General features: G+C 49.2%; 1 protein-coding gene and 1 non-coding gene across 2 annotated transcripts; both read right to left on the bottom strand.

Moving 5' to 3' along the window:
• Positions 1-534: 534 nt before the first annotated feature.
• On the bottom strand, positions 535-8,204 carry ODC1 (ornithine decarboxylase 1). Its single transcript, XM_046662887.1, has 12 exons — positions 8,065-8,204; positions 5,507-5,625; positions 5,286-5,415; positions 4,836-5,009; positions 4,183-4,355; positions 3,788-3,922; positions 3,397-3,478; positions 3,135-3,218; positions 1,998-2,160; positions 1,803-1,915; positions 1,497-1,711; positions 535-1,014 (listed from the first exon to the last, which is right to left on the bottom strand). The coding sequence occupies exons 3-12, from the start codon at positions 5,385-5,387 to the stop codon at positions 870-872; spliced, it is 1,386 nt and encodes a 461-aa protein (XP_046518843.1). The 5' UTR covers positions 5,388-5,415; positions 5,507-5,625; positions 8,065-8,204; the 3' UTR covers positions 535-869.
• On the bottom strand, positions 6,591-6,724 carry LOC124240547 (small nucleolar RNA SNORA42/SNORA80 family). Its single transcript, XR_006888934.1, has one exon. It is a non-coding gene; the product is annotated as a small nucleolar RNA SNORA42/SNORA80 family (small nucleolar RNA).
• Positions 8,205-18,642: the final 10,438 nt, after the last annotated feature.

Raw genomic sequence — 18,642 nt, 5'->3', positions numbered from 1 at the left:
AATCAGGTGGCTGCCAAATGTGCACCTTTCCTGACTTGTTCGGAACCACGCGACTCATCCTGGGAGCGAAGGCAAGCTGTAGAGGCAATGGCTGTGGCCTCTGTGGGCAAGAATCAGAGGGCCTCGTGTGCCTTCTTCCCTGGGCACTGGCCGTGGCAAGAACAGGTCAGTGAACAAGGGGCTCTCTGTGGGCATTCCAAGTTCACAGCCACCTCTGCAGACATTCGGGTGGGCTGAGCTGGCAGCAGAGGGTCTGGACGCTGTCTCATCCATCCTTCTCCTCCTACCTGCATGTGGGCTACATCTACTATTGGTAAGAATCCACAGCAAACTTTATACAGGACTCATGCATTTGAATTAAAAATGCCAAACAGGAAGAAGGCATTTCCATGGATTTTCAAAATTTTGAAAATATTTTGAAGCCCTTTGGGACAATTTCCTCAGCCTGTAGGAAAAAAGATCAAGTCCTATTTGTAAAACACATTCAAGGTAAGCTGTCTGGAATGGACACACTAAAAATTTCCCAATGCCCAATTATTTCAAGATACTTTATTTTTAAAACAGGTCACCACACTAAGCTTTTGGCTCCTTCTGCCAATGTACAAGCTACAAACGCTTGCTTGGCAGCTGAGGGGCACTCTTTAGTAGCATGTTTGAAAAGTGAATAAAAATCCATATAAAACAAATATTCAAATAGTTTCCATAGGAACACAGATAAGTGTGACCCCATTTCCTAGTCTTCCATATTGTTGCATCTGTGCCAACCCTACTTACAAAGACATTTCAAAACTACTGGGAATTAAGTTCAATGGTCCCCCCAAACCCCTACTTCAAGCTAAACTCGCAGTTAACAGCTCCAAGAATGGTATCTACACGTTAATGCTGGCCGAAGCACAGGCTGCTGGGTGCCGCTTCATCCCACTCTCCCAAGCACAGGACACAGGCAGAGTGCTGACGTCCTGCTCCTCCACTTCAGGCGGGAAGTCGTGGTTCTGGATTTGCTGCATCAGTTGCCTGAGACAGAAGCGGCATAATCAGAAACCCTGAGTCACCCATGGGGAGAACTTCCGAAGCCTATCTACTTCCTGGTTATTATGTCATCAGGAAGTAAATTCAATGCATTTCTAAAGCAAGCACTTCTTCAGAACCATCTTTTTGGTAGTAAGGAAACCACAAATCACATGCATTAATAAAACATTCTAGGCACACAGAAATATCTTAATTGGTCTTTTCTAAAATGGTTAAACTTTAGAAAAAATCTGAAGAGAAATACAGATCAGTATTATTTGAGGGATTTTCCTTCCATTTGCCTGTATTTTCCAAATTTTCTAGAGCATATATTCTTAATATGTGAAAGAAAATAAACTACTTTAAAAAACACTGGTAGTATCTAACCCTAAGCAAAATAATTTATTATCCAACTAGATAAGAGAAGCATAAATCCAAGAAGGTATGTATTCTTATCAGAACCATGAACATGCACTGCCGTCACTAACCATGTTGGCCCTGACATGACATAGTAGATAGTTGGCCTCTGGAATCCGTTGAAAGTCGAAGCAGCAGCAACAGTATAAGCGCCCATGTTTTCAAAGAGCATCCAATCGCCCACCTGCATCTCAGGCAAGTTACAGCGCTCAACAATGCGATCGAGGCCGTCACACGTCGGTCCCCATATGCTGGATGAATAATACTTCTCATCTGGTTTGGGTCTCTACATTTGAGAGAGAGAAACACCCACAGTTGTTATGACCTTGTTACGACCCATCATCTTAACCGTTCCGTACAGCATGTTCAGAAGATACCTTTTGCAGAAGAGGCTTCACGTGTGCATGATCATAAAGGATGCAATTAAATGATCCATATACTCCATCGTTCACGTAATACATAAAGGTCTGTTCACTCGACTCATCTTCATCTAGAAAGGCACATTAGTCTCAATTACCACTTTGTCTACCAACTTTCAGTTACACATGCAATGACTCGTTCTTTATACATACCATCAGATCCTGTTTGTTCCTTTAATACGAGTTTTTTCGCAATGATATTAACTGCGAGCGTGAAAGCTGATGCAACGTAGTATCTGCCTGGCTCAGCTATGACTCTCACTCCCGAGTCTGACGGAAAATACTTATCCAGCGCTGGGTTGATCACACTGGTGACCTATGAGAGTGAGACAGACAAGCAGAGTTAGTCATCAGGGATCACACGCAGGAGAGCACAAAGTCCTCTGATAGGACCCAATGAAAGCGTGTGAGCGCAGCCATCAGCGGGAGGATTATCATTAAGCAACAGCAGCAACAAAATAAACCTCTCACCGAACATTAGACCGCATATCCCTCTGGTTTCATTTTGATTCCCCTCTGGACACCCCTTCTATCCTTTAAAGATGTTATGGGTATGATTTTTATCAAACCATAGTACAAAATAAATTCATTACCACTGACTGAGGCATCAGGGAGCCTACATATTACCTGGCAAATACACGCCAACAGGACAGAACTCTTTCCACTCTGCCTAGATTTTAACACGTAATGCTAACAAATAAGAATGTGCATCTGTTTTATAAAGTCGAGCACCACAGAACGGCTCATTAAGCACTTGGCATGTTTTATGAGGAAGGACAAACCCTAGCACGGCTCATTCAGGCAACGATACACTCCAGTCAGTGTGCTCTCTAGTCCCACAGTTCTTAATGTAATCAACTGTTTCCCAAAACTTTTGGGAAAACTGACTCATATTTTAGTTTAGAAAACCAAAGGATAGTAAATGCAATTTTAAATTGCACAGAAGTCAAAATATCACACCAAGATGTTTATTTTCATGTTCCTACACTCCCTTTTAAATTTTTCCTTTTTCTCCCCAAAGCCCCCCAAGTACATAGCTGTATATTTTTAGTTGTGGCACGTGGGACACCGCCTCAGCATGGCTTGATGAGCAGTGCCATGTCCACACTCAGGATCCAAACAGAAGAAACCCTGGGCCGCTGAAGAGGAGTACGCAAACTTAACCACTTGGCCACGGGGCTGGCCCCATGTACACTCCCTTTAGTATTAGCTAAAACATTTAAGTTTTGAAATATTCCAAAAAGGAACTTGCTAAAATAGCTCTAGGATAGTAGAGTTGTTATGAATTACCTCTTCAAATTTAAGCTTTACATCCTCAGATCCAGGAAAGCCACCACCAATATCAAGCAGATACATGTTGAAACCAATCTCAGCCTGGAATCAAGAAAATTAACAGAACAGTCAGATTCATAACAAATCAGGACAAATGTACGCAGCAGATGGGTCCAAGCCTCTGTAATACAAGATGCTTCTAAAAAGGTTAATTCTAGAACTGAGAATAGCTGCTGTCAGCCCCACCCCCACCTTGCACTTGGGGTTTCCATGAACTCACCCCCATGTCAAAGACACAGCGGGCATCAGAGATGGCCTGCACGAAGGTCTCCGGGTCAGTGCAGCCACTTCCCACATGGAAGCTGGGGCAATAAGAAATGAGAATGTTCTATTTCTTTTTATTTCATTATTTATCAATTATTGAGGTAACATTGTTTACATTATACAAATTTAAGGTGTACATCCTCCTCCGATTTGTGCAGACTACATTGTGTTCACCATCTAAAGTCTAACTGCCATCTATCACCATACACATGCGTCCTTTTACCCTACCCCCACCTCCCCGTTTCTTACTATTTCTGAAAAGATCTACAGTGGGAGAAAATCTGTAAAACTTGCATTACCTAATATTAATATCTTAGCCTCTAACTATGCCACCACTGAGATCTCACCTGACACCAATGACGTCAATATTTAGCTCTTTCGCCCGTTCCAAAAGAAGCCTGCTGGTTTTGAGTGTGGCACCAAATTTAACACTGAGGCGACAGACTGCTTTGGAATCATCGGTAGCAATCCGCAAAACCAACCTGGAAGCGAGAAAAAGTGCACCGTATTTCCCACAACAGAAAATCGCTTACAGACGATTAAAACAAACAGAAAATCTTCGGGTGACAGTCTGATTTGAGTCTCATACGGTTTTATTAATCAAGAGAGTGTATGCTATTTTCTACTTTGTGTGATGCAGCAGAGATAATTATGAGGACAGAACTCTCTCAAACTGCACATCTGAGTCCGAGCGACGGCGCACACTCACAGCCGACCCGCCCCCAGACACGCAGCCACTCACTTTGCCTTTGGATGTGCCCGGGCAACTTTCATCAACTCGACCTCACTATCAAAAGTCATCATCTGGACTCCGTTATTGGCAGCATACTTAATCTGGGACACTTGTTTACAAGGATTTGCGTAGATAATCCTCTCCGGAGGCACCCCGAGACTCTGCACCAGTTGTATTTCAGTCTGGAAAAGAGGAGGTATCACACTATACACATGTAGCTGATAGAAGAAAACAGAAAAACATGGGAAGTCGTCATGGTCCCCCAATTCTTTCACTAGCATCTATTGCCCAAGAAACACAACTTTGGGGGCCGGCTCCGTGGCCAAGTGGTTAAGTTTGCGCACTCCACTGTGGCGGCCCAGGGTTCAGATCCTGGGCGCGGACATGGCACCGCTCATCAGGCCACGTTGAGGCAGCGTCCCACATCCCACAACTAGAAGGACCTGCAACTAGGATATATAACTGTGTACGGGGGGTGGGGGGAAGGGTGGGGGTGGGGTTGGGGAGATAAAGCAGAAAGAAAAAAAAACCAGGAAGATTGGCAACAGTTGTTAGCCCAGGTGCCAATCTTTAACAAGAAAAGAAAAGAAAAAAAAAGAAACACAACTTTGATGTGCCCGCCATTTTATATCATCATTTTCAAGTCCTGCTACTTCGCTTACCTTGCTGGCACAGTCAAACCCGGTCCCGATGGCAGCCAGGGTCTTCACGATGGTTCTGCTGTCATTGCACTTGACTGCATAGAAGGGGGTGACCCGAGGAAGAGCTTTTAACCACCTCAGGTGCTTCTTTAGAATGTCTCCCAGGTCCGCAACATAGAAGGCATCCTTATCATCCTACAGCGAGAGCGGTTACAGGGGGCTCGTGAGCAGTAAGTCCAACAGGAAGCTTTCCTTTTCTTCCCCAGCATTCTCAGGAATCCTAGGCTTTTTCGTCCAGTCACTGATATGAATACCACTACTCTCACTGGACAATTCACAGCCAATTAAATTCTCAATTCCCTAGCAAGACATGCAAGTTCCATCAGATTTCCTTAAGACCCCACTGAAGTTCCCAGTTATCTGCCCAGCAATCTCAACGCTGCACTGACAGCACGGACTTAACATACTTACAGAAGAAGAAACTTCATTAATTTTTTGGTCCAGAATGTCCTTGGCAGTAAAGCCTTCATCGAGAAAATGGCAGTCAAACTCTCCATTACTAAAGTTGTTCATGGTTCCTTGATGCTCCTCTGAAACGCAACTGCAAACAGGGTGGAAAAATTAACTCAGAAGCCATAACACTACTTAGTAAATCTTAACAAGATTAACCTGCAGCAAGGATGAATACTTACGTGGAAAACTAAGAGATGGAATTCAAAGGAAGTATTGCCAGCTTTTCACAAAGGCAATTCTCCAGAAATTCCAAGTCCTGCTGAAGATACGTTGCCCTCGGAGCAGCAGTTGAAATGTTCTGATCAACAAACACAGAATTTGCTGTTCACCCTCAGGAACACATCAAATTGAAAGGTCAGGCACTGACCTCCTCAGCACACACAGGAAAGAGAGCTCCTGGAGCACCCCCACAGACAGCTCACTCGCTGGGAGTGGGAATCCCACTCTTCCGAGGTCTAAGTCACATGACTCCCTAAACCTCGACAGAATCCGAGGACATCACAGATTCAACACTTAAGATCTTTTCAAAGTAGCATACTAAAATTCCATATACGGTACTGTACATCTCAACATACGCATTTCAAACATTCATGCTCAAAAACGAAAATGCAGGTTTCAGAAGCTTTTCTGCAGTAGGTTCACTGACAGGAAAAAAGTTTTATAACGGTCAGCTTACTTTCTTTCAGAACTGTTTCAGCTCTTTAGAAGCCTAAAATAGCACTACAGGAATTACTGAGAATTGCCATATAAACATCCAGCTACTTCCTACTTTCAGTAAGTCTTATACAAACTAATTTTTAATGTCTAATAAGCATCATGGAAATGCCTAGTCCTCTCAACTCAGTGATTGCCCTTAAGTTTTCCTAAATTTTATGAGCTAATTTTATGAGTTAATTTTCATACTAAGCATGTATTTTTAAAAACTCCAATATTCAGATCAACATAAAGTATGACAGTTGCTGAATCTGATGAGGAATCAGCATTCCTGAACCAGTGCTACCTACTAAATTAGCAGTTCTGGGAACCCCAACTGTCCTTACAGGCACTAACATTTGCTTAGCTATGAATGATAATCATATGGAAATAATTTTCGGCTAAGTCTATGAATAATAAAAACAAGCACAATTATGAATAAGCAAAAATAAAGCTTGAAGCCATCAGAGCCTTTGTCCTTAGCCTTCGTGAAATGTGACACTGGTGAGTATCTTCAAATTATTGATTTTAACCCATCTAATTTGAGCCAGATAGGGCTTTCTTCTTTCTCACTGTGCAACCCGCTTCAGTGCCTGCAGCCTACAGGCAAAGGCCAGGCAATGGTTCAGGGCCACAGTTTGCTCTGGCATGGGGCACTATGAGAGGCCCAGGGGGACGAGCCTGCCATAAATCCAAACCCATGCACGTTGGAACTTGATCTAAGGTGACTTTTTGGCATTGTCAACCTCCTACATTGCCTTACTCACCCTTAAGGAAAGGCAAGAGACCAATACCAGGAAACCCATTTTGTCTATTTAAATAGGCTCAACGGTGAGATTGGGTTGTTTAGGGTTTGATAAGTATCTTTAAGGCAACATACAGGCTTAAACTCGGGAAGTTTTTATTTCTTTGAAATATACCCTTATCAAACATTTCATTTTCTTATATCTTTTAAAAGCTTTATTCTAATAACTTGTGACATAGAGAAATTTCACCCAAGAACACCTTTTGGTGTTCTATATAGCTAAGCTACTTAAAATGATGGTTCGGATGAATCTATCAGTACAAAACAGCACTTTTCTGCTAGGAAATTCTTTACTGCCAACTGGGTAATGTTAAGAGATCAGGATTAAACAGAAACCGAAAAACTTTCCTAACTAAGTTATGCCCAATTTTAGGTTTGAATAAAATCAACACAATCTTTGTCCTCCTTAGACACGTCTAAGTGGTTCTGCTCCCCACACTTTAGCAATCTTTTAGGATTCTCAAACGACACAATTCATCCTTTTTTGAAAACCCTGGGGCTGGCTCCTACATGTTGGTCTGTTCGCCTTAACTGGGATCTTAATATACCAGGCTTTTCTAAAATCACTAAGTCATTCAAAGATTCCTTAAATAGACAACTTCGAGCCACGGCTGGCCGAGCGTTTATCATCATAGCTTCTACAAGGCTATCTTAGCTCTAACAACGCCGGCGGGTTTCTATATCGGGTCATTTGCTCTGTACACACAGCGAAAATAAAAACTAAAAAAAAGAAACAAGAAAGAAAATTGTAGGGCAACGGGGCAGAATGATATGTCTCATCCTTATAAAACTGAGATGAGCGATGGGAACCCCGGGACCTGCAGTGGCTTGCTTCATTCCTCTCCTGCACCTGCTACCAGGCTTGCCACATGGCTAAAAAAAAAAAAATAGCGGTTGCAGGAACGACCGGGCCTTCCCAGCGGCTTCCGGCTCCGAAGCCTTCACGGCGCGGTTCGGAGGAGGCGCAACGCGGCCCCTCCGGCCGGGCAGCCCCGAGCCGGGGCAAGCAGGCCGGGAGGGCGGCCGCCGGGAGCGCACAGGGCCGGTGTCGGGCCCCGCTTGTCGGGGGAAACTGGGGCCGGAGGGCAGTGCCTCTCCAAGGTCAGGGCCGGCGGCCGGCTGTGCGACCACGTGTCCCTTGCGGCTCCGGGCGCGGGGTCTGAGCGCGGCCCCGTCCGGACGCGCGGGGACACGTGGCCGTCCCCCCCAGCCCCCCAACCGCCGGGACGCCCCTCTCACCTAGAGCGCGCGGGCGCCGCGGGCCGGCCCCATGGAGACGCCGCGAGCGCGCAGGACCGCCGGCCGCCCCGCCGCTGTCGCCGTCGGCCGCCTGCCCGCCCGCCCGCCGCTCGCTCCCTCCCGCGGAGGACCGCCGGCCCGAGGCGGCGCCGGAGTGCTGGCAGAGGGGCGGCGGCGGCGGAGGCTGAGCCGACTGACAAAGCCGCCGCGCCGCCGCACCGCCTCTTATAGCGCCGCGCGTGTCGTCATGGAGACGCACCAGCTCAAACCAGCCGCGATCGGTTCCGTCCGGGCGTCCTCGGAGGGAGGGGGCGGGGCGCGGCTGCGGCCAACCCGGGGCCGGGCGCAGGCGCGGGGGGCGCGGGCGACTCGACGTCAGCGCCTCCAGCGCCGCGCCCCTCCCGGCCCTGCGGCAGGCACGCGCACGCGCACGACGCCGAAGCCCCGGGCCGTCTCGCGCCGCTCCAGGCCCGCGCACGCGCACGATGCCGAGACTCCGGGGCCCGCGGGCGCTGCGTCCGGCGTCGGGGCTCGCCGCTCGCCCGCCTTCAGCCTTGGGCCAAGAGGTGCCGCCGCAGAATTGCAAAACCTGCTGCTGACCGCCGCCGAATTTCAGCATCCGCGACACGCAGAACTGTTCTTGCACTTGGCATTAGGTGCATCGTGCCCTCGGGCAGAGAAAGGAAATCGCCGGCGCGAGCGGGCCACGTGGACCCGGCCGGGCGGCCTCTGGCCCCTTCTGCCCGCGCCTCCATCCCTACGAAAAGGGACTGGGAAGTGATTCTGGCGCCACTCCACCAAGAAGGGGGCAGAGACGCTGTCAGTGGAAGGGGCGTGCCGAGGGGCACCTGGCAAGTTGGCGGCGGCAGTAAACCGTGTCTGACATATGCAGGTGTCTTCCAGCTAGATGGCAGACAGCAGCGGACCCGCGGAGATACACGTTCCTCTTTGCAAGCCAGAGACTCGGCTGAGGGCGTTAGGGGAAGGGGTGGGAGGTAACGGGTCCCCACTGCCCTTTACCGTATTGGATGGCTCTCATCAATGACTGGACATCTTTAAGGGCAACTGCATTTGGCACGCTTTGAGAGAGTTATGTAAGTCCTAACACACCAACAGTGTCTACGCAATTCAATACAAATGGTCAAAGTCGCGTAGGAACTTGGTTGTCCCTAAGAGGGCGCAGCCAACGCCTACGGTGGAGGACTTGCCTCTGGAGGGGCGGGCCAGGCCACCCTCCACTGCCAGCCCCAAGGAGGGCAGTTTTTTTCTTTCATTCTCACCGTTCGTTCCCTTGAAGACAAAATACAACAGTTATGTCCCATCCTAGCATGTGGGTTTTGTGACCAACCTGAGGCTGCCGGTAGGAGTTAGAGAACATGTGAAACGCCCTGGCCACGCGGTGGGTGCAGGGGACCCTGGAGGAGCTCAGTGCTGGCGCATGTCCCTGGCCCCAACTTGCTGTGTGATCTTGGGTAAATCTCTGGGACTAGATGACGCAAGGATCTTCAGAGCTACAAAACCCTGTGAGGTTTTGGAAAACCTTTGTATTGGCCCTCAGGCCTGGGGCATAGTCAGCGAATACTTTTTTAATGAATGCATGAGTGAATGAATGACCTGACTCTCCCTGGAGCGTGCCTGACTTACACAGAATCAAGAGGGGGAAAACAGCGGTGTCTTCCTACATGAAGGGCAGAGCTCCCTTCTCTCTTGGGCACCCTGATCAGTTTTATTTTTACGTAGTCCTGGAGCAACCACTGGGTGCTAGGTACCATGGACCCGGGGGAAGCGGATGGGCGTTATCTCCATCCTAACAAACTTAATCCCTAAGGAGGAATGAGATTAACAATCCCATCAGGAACATTATAGCCTCAGGCGCTAAATGGGACAGTTTTGATTCCGTGGTGAGCACATGGTATTTGTCCCCCTCTGTGCAGAAACATTTTGTTCCAGTGACACACAGAGTTTTCCTCACACTCCGGAAGTCTCCTGTGTCCAGTGCCGAGACCACAAGGGGAACACTGTCCGCACTGTCCAGCTTTCGGTGGCACATCAATCAACCAGTCATTGCGAGGCGAAGGCTGTCCCAGCTCTGCAGCCTCCTTTCGGCAGAGGGGACGGGATGTCTCAGCGTGTGGGATCCTGGTAGCAGCCTGGCCTGGAGGGAAGGACAGCCAGCCCCTATCCTGCCAGCAACTTGCCGCTGTGCGACCTCAGCCACCTCCCTGACCCTCTGTGAGCCTGTTTCTCCAGCAATCAAGGGAAGGGGGTGGGCCAGATCTAGGGGCCCTTTCAACTCAGTTCTGTGGTTAATATTTTAGATTTAGAAGTATTAGCTGAAGGTAGAGGCGAGTTCTTGATTCCGGAAGCCAGGTGGTCTGTCCCTCTGCTGCACGCTTGTGCCACTTACAGCCTGGTCACCCCCACAACTGCCTTTCCTACTAGCCCACCCCAAACACATAAACTCCTGCCCACACACTTCACTCTCCTCTGGGGAGGCCAGGCCTTGCCCAGATGAGCCATCTGGCCCAGATGGGGTAACAGAAGCAAGGGGAGTGGACAGTACTGCTTCCTGGAGCACTGGCCCTGCAAGCTGCAGGCGAGGCCCTTGGCTTTGGGTCTGGGAGTCAGCGAGGCCTGAGTCATTAAACCGGGCTACTAATCTGGATTTGTGAAGATAAACCAGCCATGACTACACCTGGCCTTATTCAAATGCATGCCTTTAGTGTCTTTCTGCATATTTTCAATCCACTTTGTCCTCTCCCTTACTATTTTTTTTTCCTTAGAGAAAAGCAACACATCCTTGTGAATGTGGGATGCCCGACACCAAGAAGTCACCCTTACGTGGAGATGAGGTTTTTGTGTTTGGTGCAGAGGCAGTAAAGGAAGTGAACAAAAACATCAAAAAAAACACATTGGACATGCCATCAAGGTCTGTGTCCTTAATCATCACTCCTGAGTTCTGGGACCAGCTCCAGTTGTGTATCTTCCCTCGGCCCAGAGCCTGTCTTGAAGCCCGGGGCATCACTTCCACGTTCTGGCTCTCAGACTTTTTCTGTAAAATGCTCCCTGGCTGGATTGGACTGGAGGAAAACTCGGACTCGTATTCTCTGATGTTCTAAGAACCTCTGACTTTTTTTACAAAGAGAGCTCCACATAAATCCGCTCACCACATTTTCTGAAACGAAAATGAGGACACATCTGATGAAAAAGGTGTTGTTTTCTTAATTATTTACATGAAAGGGCTTGTAAAGGTAAACAGTGGTTATAAATCTAAGGAGTCACCTTTACTGGAAAGAATTAAATAACATAAGAGACAATAGTCAGCGAGCATTTATGTATCCATGTGCTCAGTATTGGAATATTCGACATTGAGAACTCTGGAACATGAGTTTGTGTTCTGTCCACATGTTCGTGGTCATATTCTGCACCAGATTTCTTCCCAGAAGTATGGTAAGAATTGACTATGGAATGAGACTCAAGACATCCAGCCACATGAGGACTTTGGGAGGTTAGGACCTGTCCTGCGAGGGTGCCATAATTCAGGACACCTAGGTAATGGGAACCAGTCATGGGACACTAGAAACAAGTCACATGCGGATGTTTGACCAAAAATAGTTGTTCCGAGGCTCACTCACTCACCAACACTGTAGCCTTGCCCTTGAATTGTTTTAGGTGTTTCCACAAACCTAATCCACCCTCCAACACGTGAAGTGTGCCATCTTCGCCGATATCCAGATGATGTGCCCCAGACGCAGAGAGCTTCCGGGGAGGCCCTCCATGCTCTGAGCAACAAAGGTGTCATCGGAGAAGTGGAGCGCCTCCAAAAGTATCTGTTGGAAGCCAAAGACATGCATGTGTAAGTGGAAGTCCCAGGACGTTTGTTTTATAAAGTGTTGTTGCATCACCGCCCCACCCTGCCCCTGCCCTGCTGTGGCTCCCCGGGAAGTTGCTGGGACACGGGCCATCTGGCAGGAGCTGGGCCCCAGCCTCCTAGAGCCCAGCAGGGCCCTGCGGCAGGTCAGGGGTCACACAATACATTGCAGAGAAGAGGTGACGTCTGTCCAGAGGTTGCGAAGCAGGAATTCGTTTAACTTGAGCAATGTATTGCTTCCCATAGACTGCCTTTCCAGTGGACTGAAGGGAGAGTCCCAGTAAATGTGTGCCAAGCCAGCCTTCAGACATGCCAGCTTCCTAACACGTGGGCGGACAGCAGACAGAAAGTTTCAGATCTGACCATTTTTACTCATTCTTTTTTTTTTAGAGTAAAATTTTTTTTTGTTTTAAAGATTGGTTGGTGCCTGAGCTAACATCTGCCGCCAGTCTTCCTGTTTTTACTTTTTTTCTTCTTCTTCTCCCTAAAGCTCCCCAGTACATTGTTGTATATTGTAGCTGCATGTCCTTCTAGTTGTGTTATGTGGGACGCCACCTCATCATGGCTTGATGAGCGGTGCCAAGTCCCTGCCCAGGATCCAAACCGGCAAAAACCTTGGCCGCCGAAGCGGAGCATGTGAACTTAACCACTCAGCCACAGGGCCGGCCCTACTCGTTTATTTAAAACCCTTCACTAGTGGTCCTTGGCCCAAGGTAAAGTCCAAACGCCTTAGCCTGGCACCCGGGACCATCTGAGGTCTGCCCTGATCACCTGCCCAGCCTCATCACCTCCACTTCAGCCCTCCTGAACCACTCTGTCCTGCAGACCCAGCCCACCGGCCATCACAGCATGGATTGCACAGTATGGGCACCTTGGGTCTCATCCCATCCCTCCCCTCCCCTCCCGCTCCCTTTGAATTCAGGACCACAATTTACTTATCTTCAGACATCTGGTTTCTAGCCCAGTGCCTGGCACATAAAAGTCACTCAATATTGTTAAACTGAAACCAGGGCTGTCCTGAAAGATCTGTGATTTGCGGCTGCTGCGTGACTGATTAGCTCATAGGAATCCCTCCCCATGTGCAATCTACAATTTGAGGGAGAAAACATTCTGAATGTTCCTCCTTTGGTTATTTACTCATTTACTCGTTCAATACATGTTTATATTGAGGGCTGCCTATGTGCGAGTGATGTGCGGGGCAAAGGAGGACCCTTTCTGGCTGCAGCTATGGGCTGGGTTCTTGGGGACCAGCAGGGAACTGATGAGGGTGAAAAGAAGCCTCCCCTTCTACCCAAGGCTTAAAGAAAATTGCCTCTTTTGTTTTATTTTCTTCTGAGCTCCTGGCAACTGCCTCTGACCCAACATGTTGCAGCACCTCTGCTGGATTTTCCACTGCTCCATTTTTGCTGGTGCCCCACCTGGTGGGGCCCCACCTCTGGGAAGCCTCAGACCTGCAAGCGTTCTTCCTCTTGTGGCGGGGATCAGTAGTGGAGGCCCTTGCACAACCCAGGCCTTCTGGACGGTGTGTGCTCTGCCGGGGGCCATCTGAGCCCCATATTTCTGCCAAGTCAGAACCCCGGGCTTGCAGCATCACGCTGGACCGCGCCACACGGGCCCTGGCACAAGGCAGACCTGTGTCTGAACCCCCAAGGAGAGGCTGCATGAGCATCTGATGGGGGTGCTTGCTGTCTCCCTTCAAGCAGCCTGTGAGCCCTTATTCTGGGCCCAGGTCCTTCCAGCTGCCAAGGAGAGGGAGATGAGCCAAGGATGACCCTGCACTTGAGGAGCTCACAGTCCTGAGGGGACGTCGACCCCAGGCTTGTGCTCTCTTATGTTCTGGTCACCAGGACAGTGGCCACACAGGGTACCACCATGGGGGCCCTAGGGAAAAGGTGCGAGCTCCGCTCTGGGTATTAGAGACAGCTCATGGAGGGGTCAGCCCAGTGGCACAGAGGTTGAGTTCCCATGTTCCGCTTCAGTGGCCCAGGGTTCGCCGGTTTGGATCCCTGGTGCGGACATGGCACCTCTTGACAAGCCATGCTGTGGTATGCGTCCCACATATAACGTAGAGGAAGATGGGCACGGATGTTAGCTCAGGGCCAGTCTTCCCCAGCAAAAAGAGGAAGATTGGCAGCAGATGTTAGCTCAGGGCTAATCTTCCTCAAAAAAAAAAAAGAAAAGAAAAAAGAAACAGCTCATGGAGAAGCCTGGGTTTGGAAAGGCTCATGGAGGGCTGGCGTGAGCTAGGGAGGGCCCCAGGGCACCCAGGGCAAGAACAAGACTGGTGAGTGCATAGAGAGAGAACCGTCCTTAGGTCCAGCTTCACTGTGAGAGGGCTGACTCTGGGGGCAGCACCCCACCCCCAGGGGCTGCTCCTTTGTCATGCAGACAATTCCGCTCTGCCTCAACCTGCATTTCCCATCAGCCCAACCAAATCCTTGTTGACGACAGCACCTTAGAGGGCAGGTTAGTCACCATACCAGGTACCAACCGTTCTCCTGTGGCATATCATGCCCTGTGTCACTCAGGGCCTGAGCAGGTGGTTCGGTAGAGGGTATTTAATGTGGGAACTAGTTACAGAGATAACAGAGTATCTAGCAGCTGCAGGAAGCCACTACCACCCATGGGGCTGGGCCTAAAAGGGAGTGAAGGCCACCAGCAAAGCACTTGGGGGCCGTCCAGTGGGAACTGGAACCGCAGAAAGGGGTGCTGACTGGAGGGGCTGGAACCACTGAAGGGAAGCAGTCAATGCTGGAGACACTGCTCAAAGCAGAGACCGGAGAACAGGACCCATCTCCCATCCTCCAATCTCCTACCAGGACCTCCCGATTGGAACCTGTTGGCAAGAGAGCTGACAAGTGTGATTTTCAGGGGTCAGCCCCTATCTCCACCCCACTCCAAGAAACAGAGCAGGGCCCTGGTGGGGTGGGGAATGGGAGTGAGATCAAGGAGGCCCATGACAGGCACAGCTCCCTTTGCAAAGACTTGTCAAAATCTTCTTCCTGCCCATTTGCCAGACACTTCCTAAGGAGTGTTCTGGTAAGCACCGTGTTCTGTTTCGTATTGGCTTAAGCAATAGGGAAAATTAATCATCTCATGTAATGAGACGTCTCAAGGAAGGGAGGCTCCAATTTTGTTCATTAGGAGCCTCAAGAACAACACCAAAGACCTGTGTCTTTTCATCTTTCTCTTTTCCATGCCCACGGTGTGGGCCTGCTCCTCTCCTGGTTCCAAGATGGCCCCAGCTCTGGGCATCAGATACAGACAAAATGAAGGCTCATGGACAGGGAGAGGGCATCTCTATTTCTGCGTCTCTTTTTGTCCAAGAAAGAGCTTTTCCCGGCAGACTTCCTTTCCTGTCTCGTTGGGCAGAATGTATCATGTCCCCTTGCCTTCTCCATCTCTAGAAAGGAGAGTGGGACCTCCACGGTTGACCTAAACTGATCACGATTCGCGCCTTAGCACCAGAATGGGCTGAGGCCTCCCATGAAGAGCATGCTACTTGGAAGATGCTATCTGTCACGGGTTGAATTGTCCCCCTCCTAAGCTCACGTGGTGAAGTCCTAGCCCCCAGGACCTCAGAGAGTGGTCTTATTTGGAGAGAGGGTCTTTACAGAGGGCATCGAGTTGGATGAAGTCATTAGGGTTGGACCTGGTCCAACATGACTGGTGTCCTTAGGAAAAGGGGGAATTGGGACAGAGACAGACATGCGCAGAGGGAAGAAGACGTGGAGAGATGGGGGAAGGCCAAGTGACGAAGGGTAAGGCAGACATTAAGATGATACTTCTACATGCCAGGGACCACCAAAGATTGCCAGAAAACCACCGGGAACCGGGCGAGAGGCTGGAACAGATTCTCGTCACAGCCTCAGAAGGAACCAACCCTGATGACCCTTTATCTCAGGCTTCCAGCTTCCAGAATGGTGAGAGAATATTTCTGTTGTTTAAGCCACACAGTCTGTGTTACTTCGTTATGGCAGCCTGAGTTGACTAAGACACTGTCTGAAAGAAGTCAGCGTTTGACTGCCGGAAGAAAGAGGAAGAGAATGGCGCAGGGTAAGGGACCTGGAAACCTCGATTTCTCAGGACTCCCGAGGAGGTTGTGGTGAAGGGTAGAGAGCGTGTGGGTGCAAGGACTCACTGTCGAAACTCAACGCAAGTTCCCATAATGTTTATAAGGCAGGGCTGCCCAGAGCTCAGCCCTTGAGTAGAGTTGCATTTAAAGACAGTGCAAACAGAATGCCACCTGCCCTTGCTTCTCAAACGTCGAAGGAGGGGTCCAGTGCATCATTAAACGCCCTTTCCCCTCTGCCTCCAGCAAGCGAAACTCCCGGGAGCTGCTCGCCCTCATCCCTGGAAGATCTTTCTCTCCCTTCCTCAGCAAGCTGTCGTACCTGTGTTCCCGTGATGACCTCTCCCCTCTGGGCCTCTCACCCCCACAGCCCCTGCTTCCCACATTTCGCTCCTGCCCTCGGTACGTAGCCTCTGGGGGCAGCTGGTCTTCTCAACTCTGCCAGCTTTTTTTGCGCCAGAGCGTGAGGGCTGAGGGGGGGCCGGGGGAGCAAGCAGGCAGTGCCTTCGTGGAGGAAGGGAAAGGGTGGGTATTGGGATGCGATAAAATTGTCCAAAGATAATTCAGCGAATCAGTTAGGTAGGGGCTTACTTAAAAAATGTAAGAGTCTGAAATTTCAGGGTTGAATAAATGTTTTCATCAATAGTCCAGGGGGTGGGTACACCTGGCTGTTTGTGCGTGCCTTCAGAACTCAGCAGACATCCTGTATGCCAAAGGTCTGCTCTTATCTGCTGCCTCTCCCAGGGCCGCACCCAGAAATGTTTTCTGGGTCGGGGCTGCCTGACAGACCTGTGATAGGCCCGGGTGTGGAGGAGGCCGAAATTCCTAGGAAGAGCCCAGCTGCGAGCCAAGGCTGGAGGAGTCAGGACCAGCTGGACAAGGAAACAGAGAAGCAGAACAAATTTGATTTTACTGACAGCTGCCACACCACGTCTGGGCACCCCATCAAGAGGTGAAGTGCAATCGGGGCAGGCTGTGACTCATTTAAACATATAGAACGTGGCTAAGGCGGTCCAGCTTCTACCATCCTGGCTGGGACGCTTGCCTTTGGAGCCTTGAGTCATCCTGTAAGATGGAAAGCTGCCCTGAGGCCATCACGCTGACAGAAACCTCAGGCCACGTGGAGAGCTCGTGTTCAGGGTTTGGCTCACAGGTGAGCACCAGCTCAGGTGGCGAGGACATCCATTAACAGATAAGATCCAGCCCCAAGCCCTGGAGTCAGGGAGCTGCCAGATCTTCCCAGCTGAGGCCCCAGAGGTCATGGAGCAGAGACAAACCTGGCCCCTCTGTTCCTGACCCACAGAATCTGTGCACGTAATAGATGGGGGTTTCACCCCACTGAAGTTTGGGGTAATTTGTTACACAGCCATATAAAACTGGAAGAAGCAGCTACAGTATTCTGACAAAACAATTCTTAGCCTGGGTCCTCACACCCCAGGGAGCAGCCCTCTCTAGGAGAGCCCAAGTTTGGGGTTAAGTATGGCATGGCACAGTGGTCAGGAAAGCAGACCCCGGAGACAGATTGGCATGGATTTGCATCCCGACCCTCTCTGGCAGGTTAGTTTACTTCCTCGAGAGTCTCAGTTTCTTCCTCTCTAAATGGGGAAAGTAACAGAAGCTGTCTCACAGATTACCATGGGGATTAAATGAGATAATTTATGCACAACGCCAGTGTCAGATCGACTGTATTTAACACCTGAAACACCAAACTTTTGAACACTCCCTCCTCAATACAAGATTGTTTTCTGTAATAACATATGTAAAAACCAGCAGTAATCATTATTTTCTTGATTTGCTTTTTAGTTTTAGAACAAAAAATAATTTTAAAAGAAGAAACTTCAATTTTAAAGATATTATTCAAATTAAGTTAAACATTTCAGGGGCTGGCCTGGTGGCGCAGCGATTAAGTTCGCATGTTCCGATTCTCGGTGGCCCGGGGTTCGCCGGTTCGGATCCCAGGTGCGGACACGGCACCACTTGTTAAACCATGCTGTGGCAGGCGTCCCACGTATAAAGTAGAGGAAGATGGGCACAGATGTTAGCTCAGGGCCAGTCTTCCTCAGCAAAAAGAGGAGGATTAGCAGCAGATGTCAGCTCAGGGCTAATATTCCTAAAAAAAAAACCCCAAAAAATCAAAAAAAAAAAACCCTAACATTTCACGTATGAACTAAAATTTGTATTTACCAAAGATTTTACATCTTGCAGGTAGCGCTTTCATTGTTTAAATTGTCACCATCGAAACTGCACATGGAGTGAGAGAACTGAAATAATTCAAGCCCCACTCCTTTGCTTTTGCAACCCCTGTGATAGTGTTCTTTATTTCAAATCTGTCAGGAGGGTTGAAGACATGAATTGTTCCGGGCGGAGCTCAGAGCCAAGGTGGCCAACCGTCTGGGACTTTCAGTGCTAAAAACAGAAAAGTCCTAGGTGAACCGAGACAAGCTGGTCAGCCTACCGAACGATAGCGGATCATGAGAAACTTACTCTCAAAACGAGCACATGTGGCCACGTCCGTGTGAATCAACGACCAACTGTGGAACTGGGAGTTCTCTGAATTAATTTAGGTGCAGAATACAACGTTTATGAAAGGACCAGTAATGAAAATGTGAAGTTCACATATATGTTATTAAAACAC

The sequence above is a fragment of the Equus quagga genome, chromosome 5, assembly GCF_021613505.1.
Source record: "Equus quagga isolate Etosha38 chromosome 5, UCLA_HA_Equagga_1.0, whole genome shotgun sequence".
NCBI lineage: Eukaryota > Metazoa > Chordata > Mammalia > Perissodactyla > Equidae > Equus > Equus quagga.
Note: the sequence above shows the minus strand (reverse complement) of the source record. Positions and strands in the feature narration are given on the sequence as shown.

Excerpts from the sequence above, each read along its gene's own strand:
- ODC1 (XM_046662887.1), bottom strand. The coding sequence starts at position 5,387 with ATGAACAACTTTAGTAATGGAGAGTTTGACTGCCATTTTCTCGATGAA. Across the intron at positions 3,219-3,396 it reads GCTGTGTCTTTGACATGGGG|GCTGAGATTGGTTTCAACAT; the intron begins GTGAGTTCATGG and ends TCTTGATTCCAG. Across the intron at positions 1,916-1,997 it reads GGAACAAACAGGATCTGATG|ATGAAGATGAGTCGAGTGAA; the intron begins GTATGTATAAAG and ends GTGCCTTTCTAG.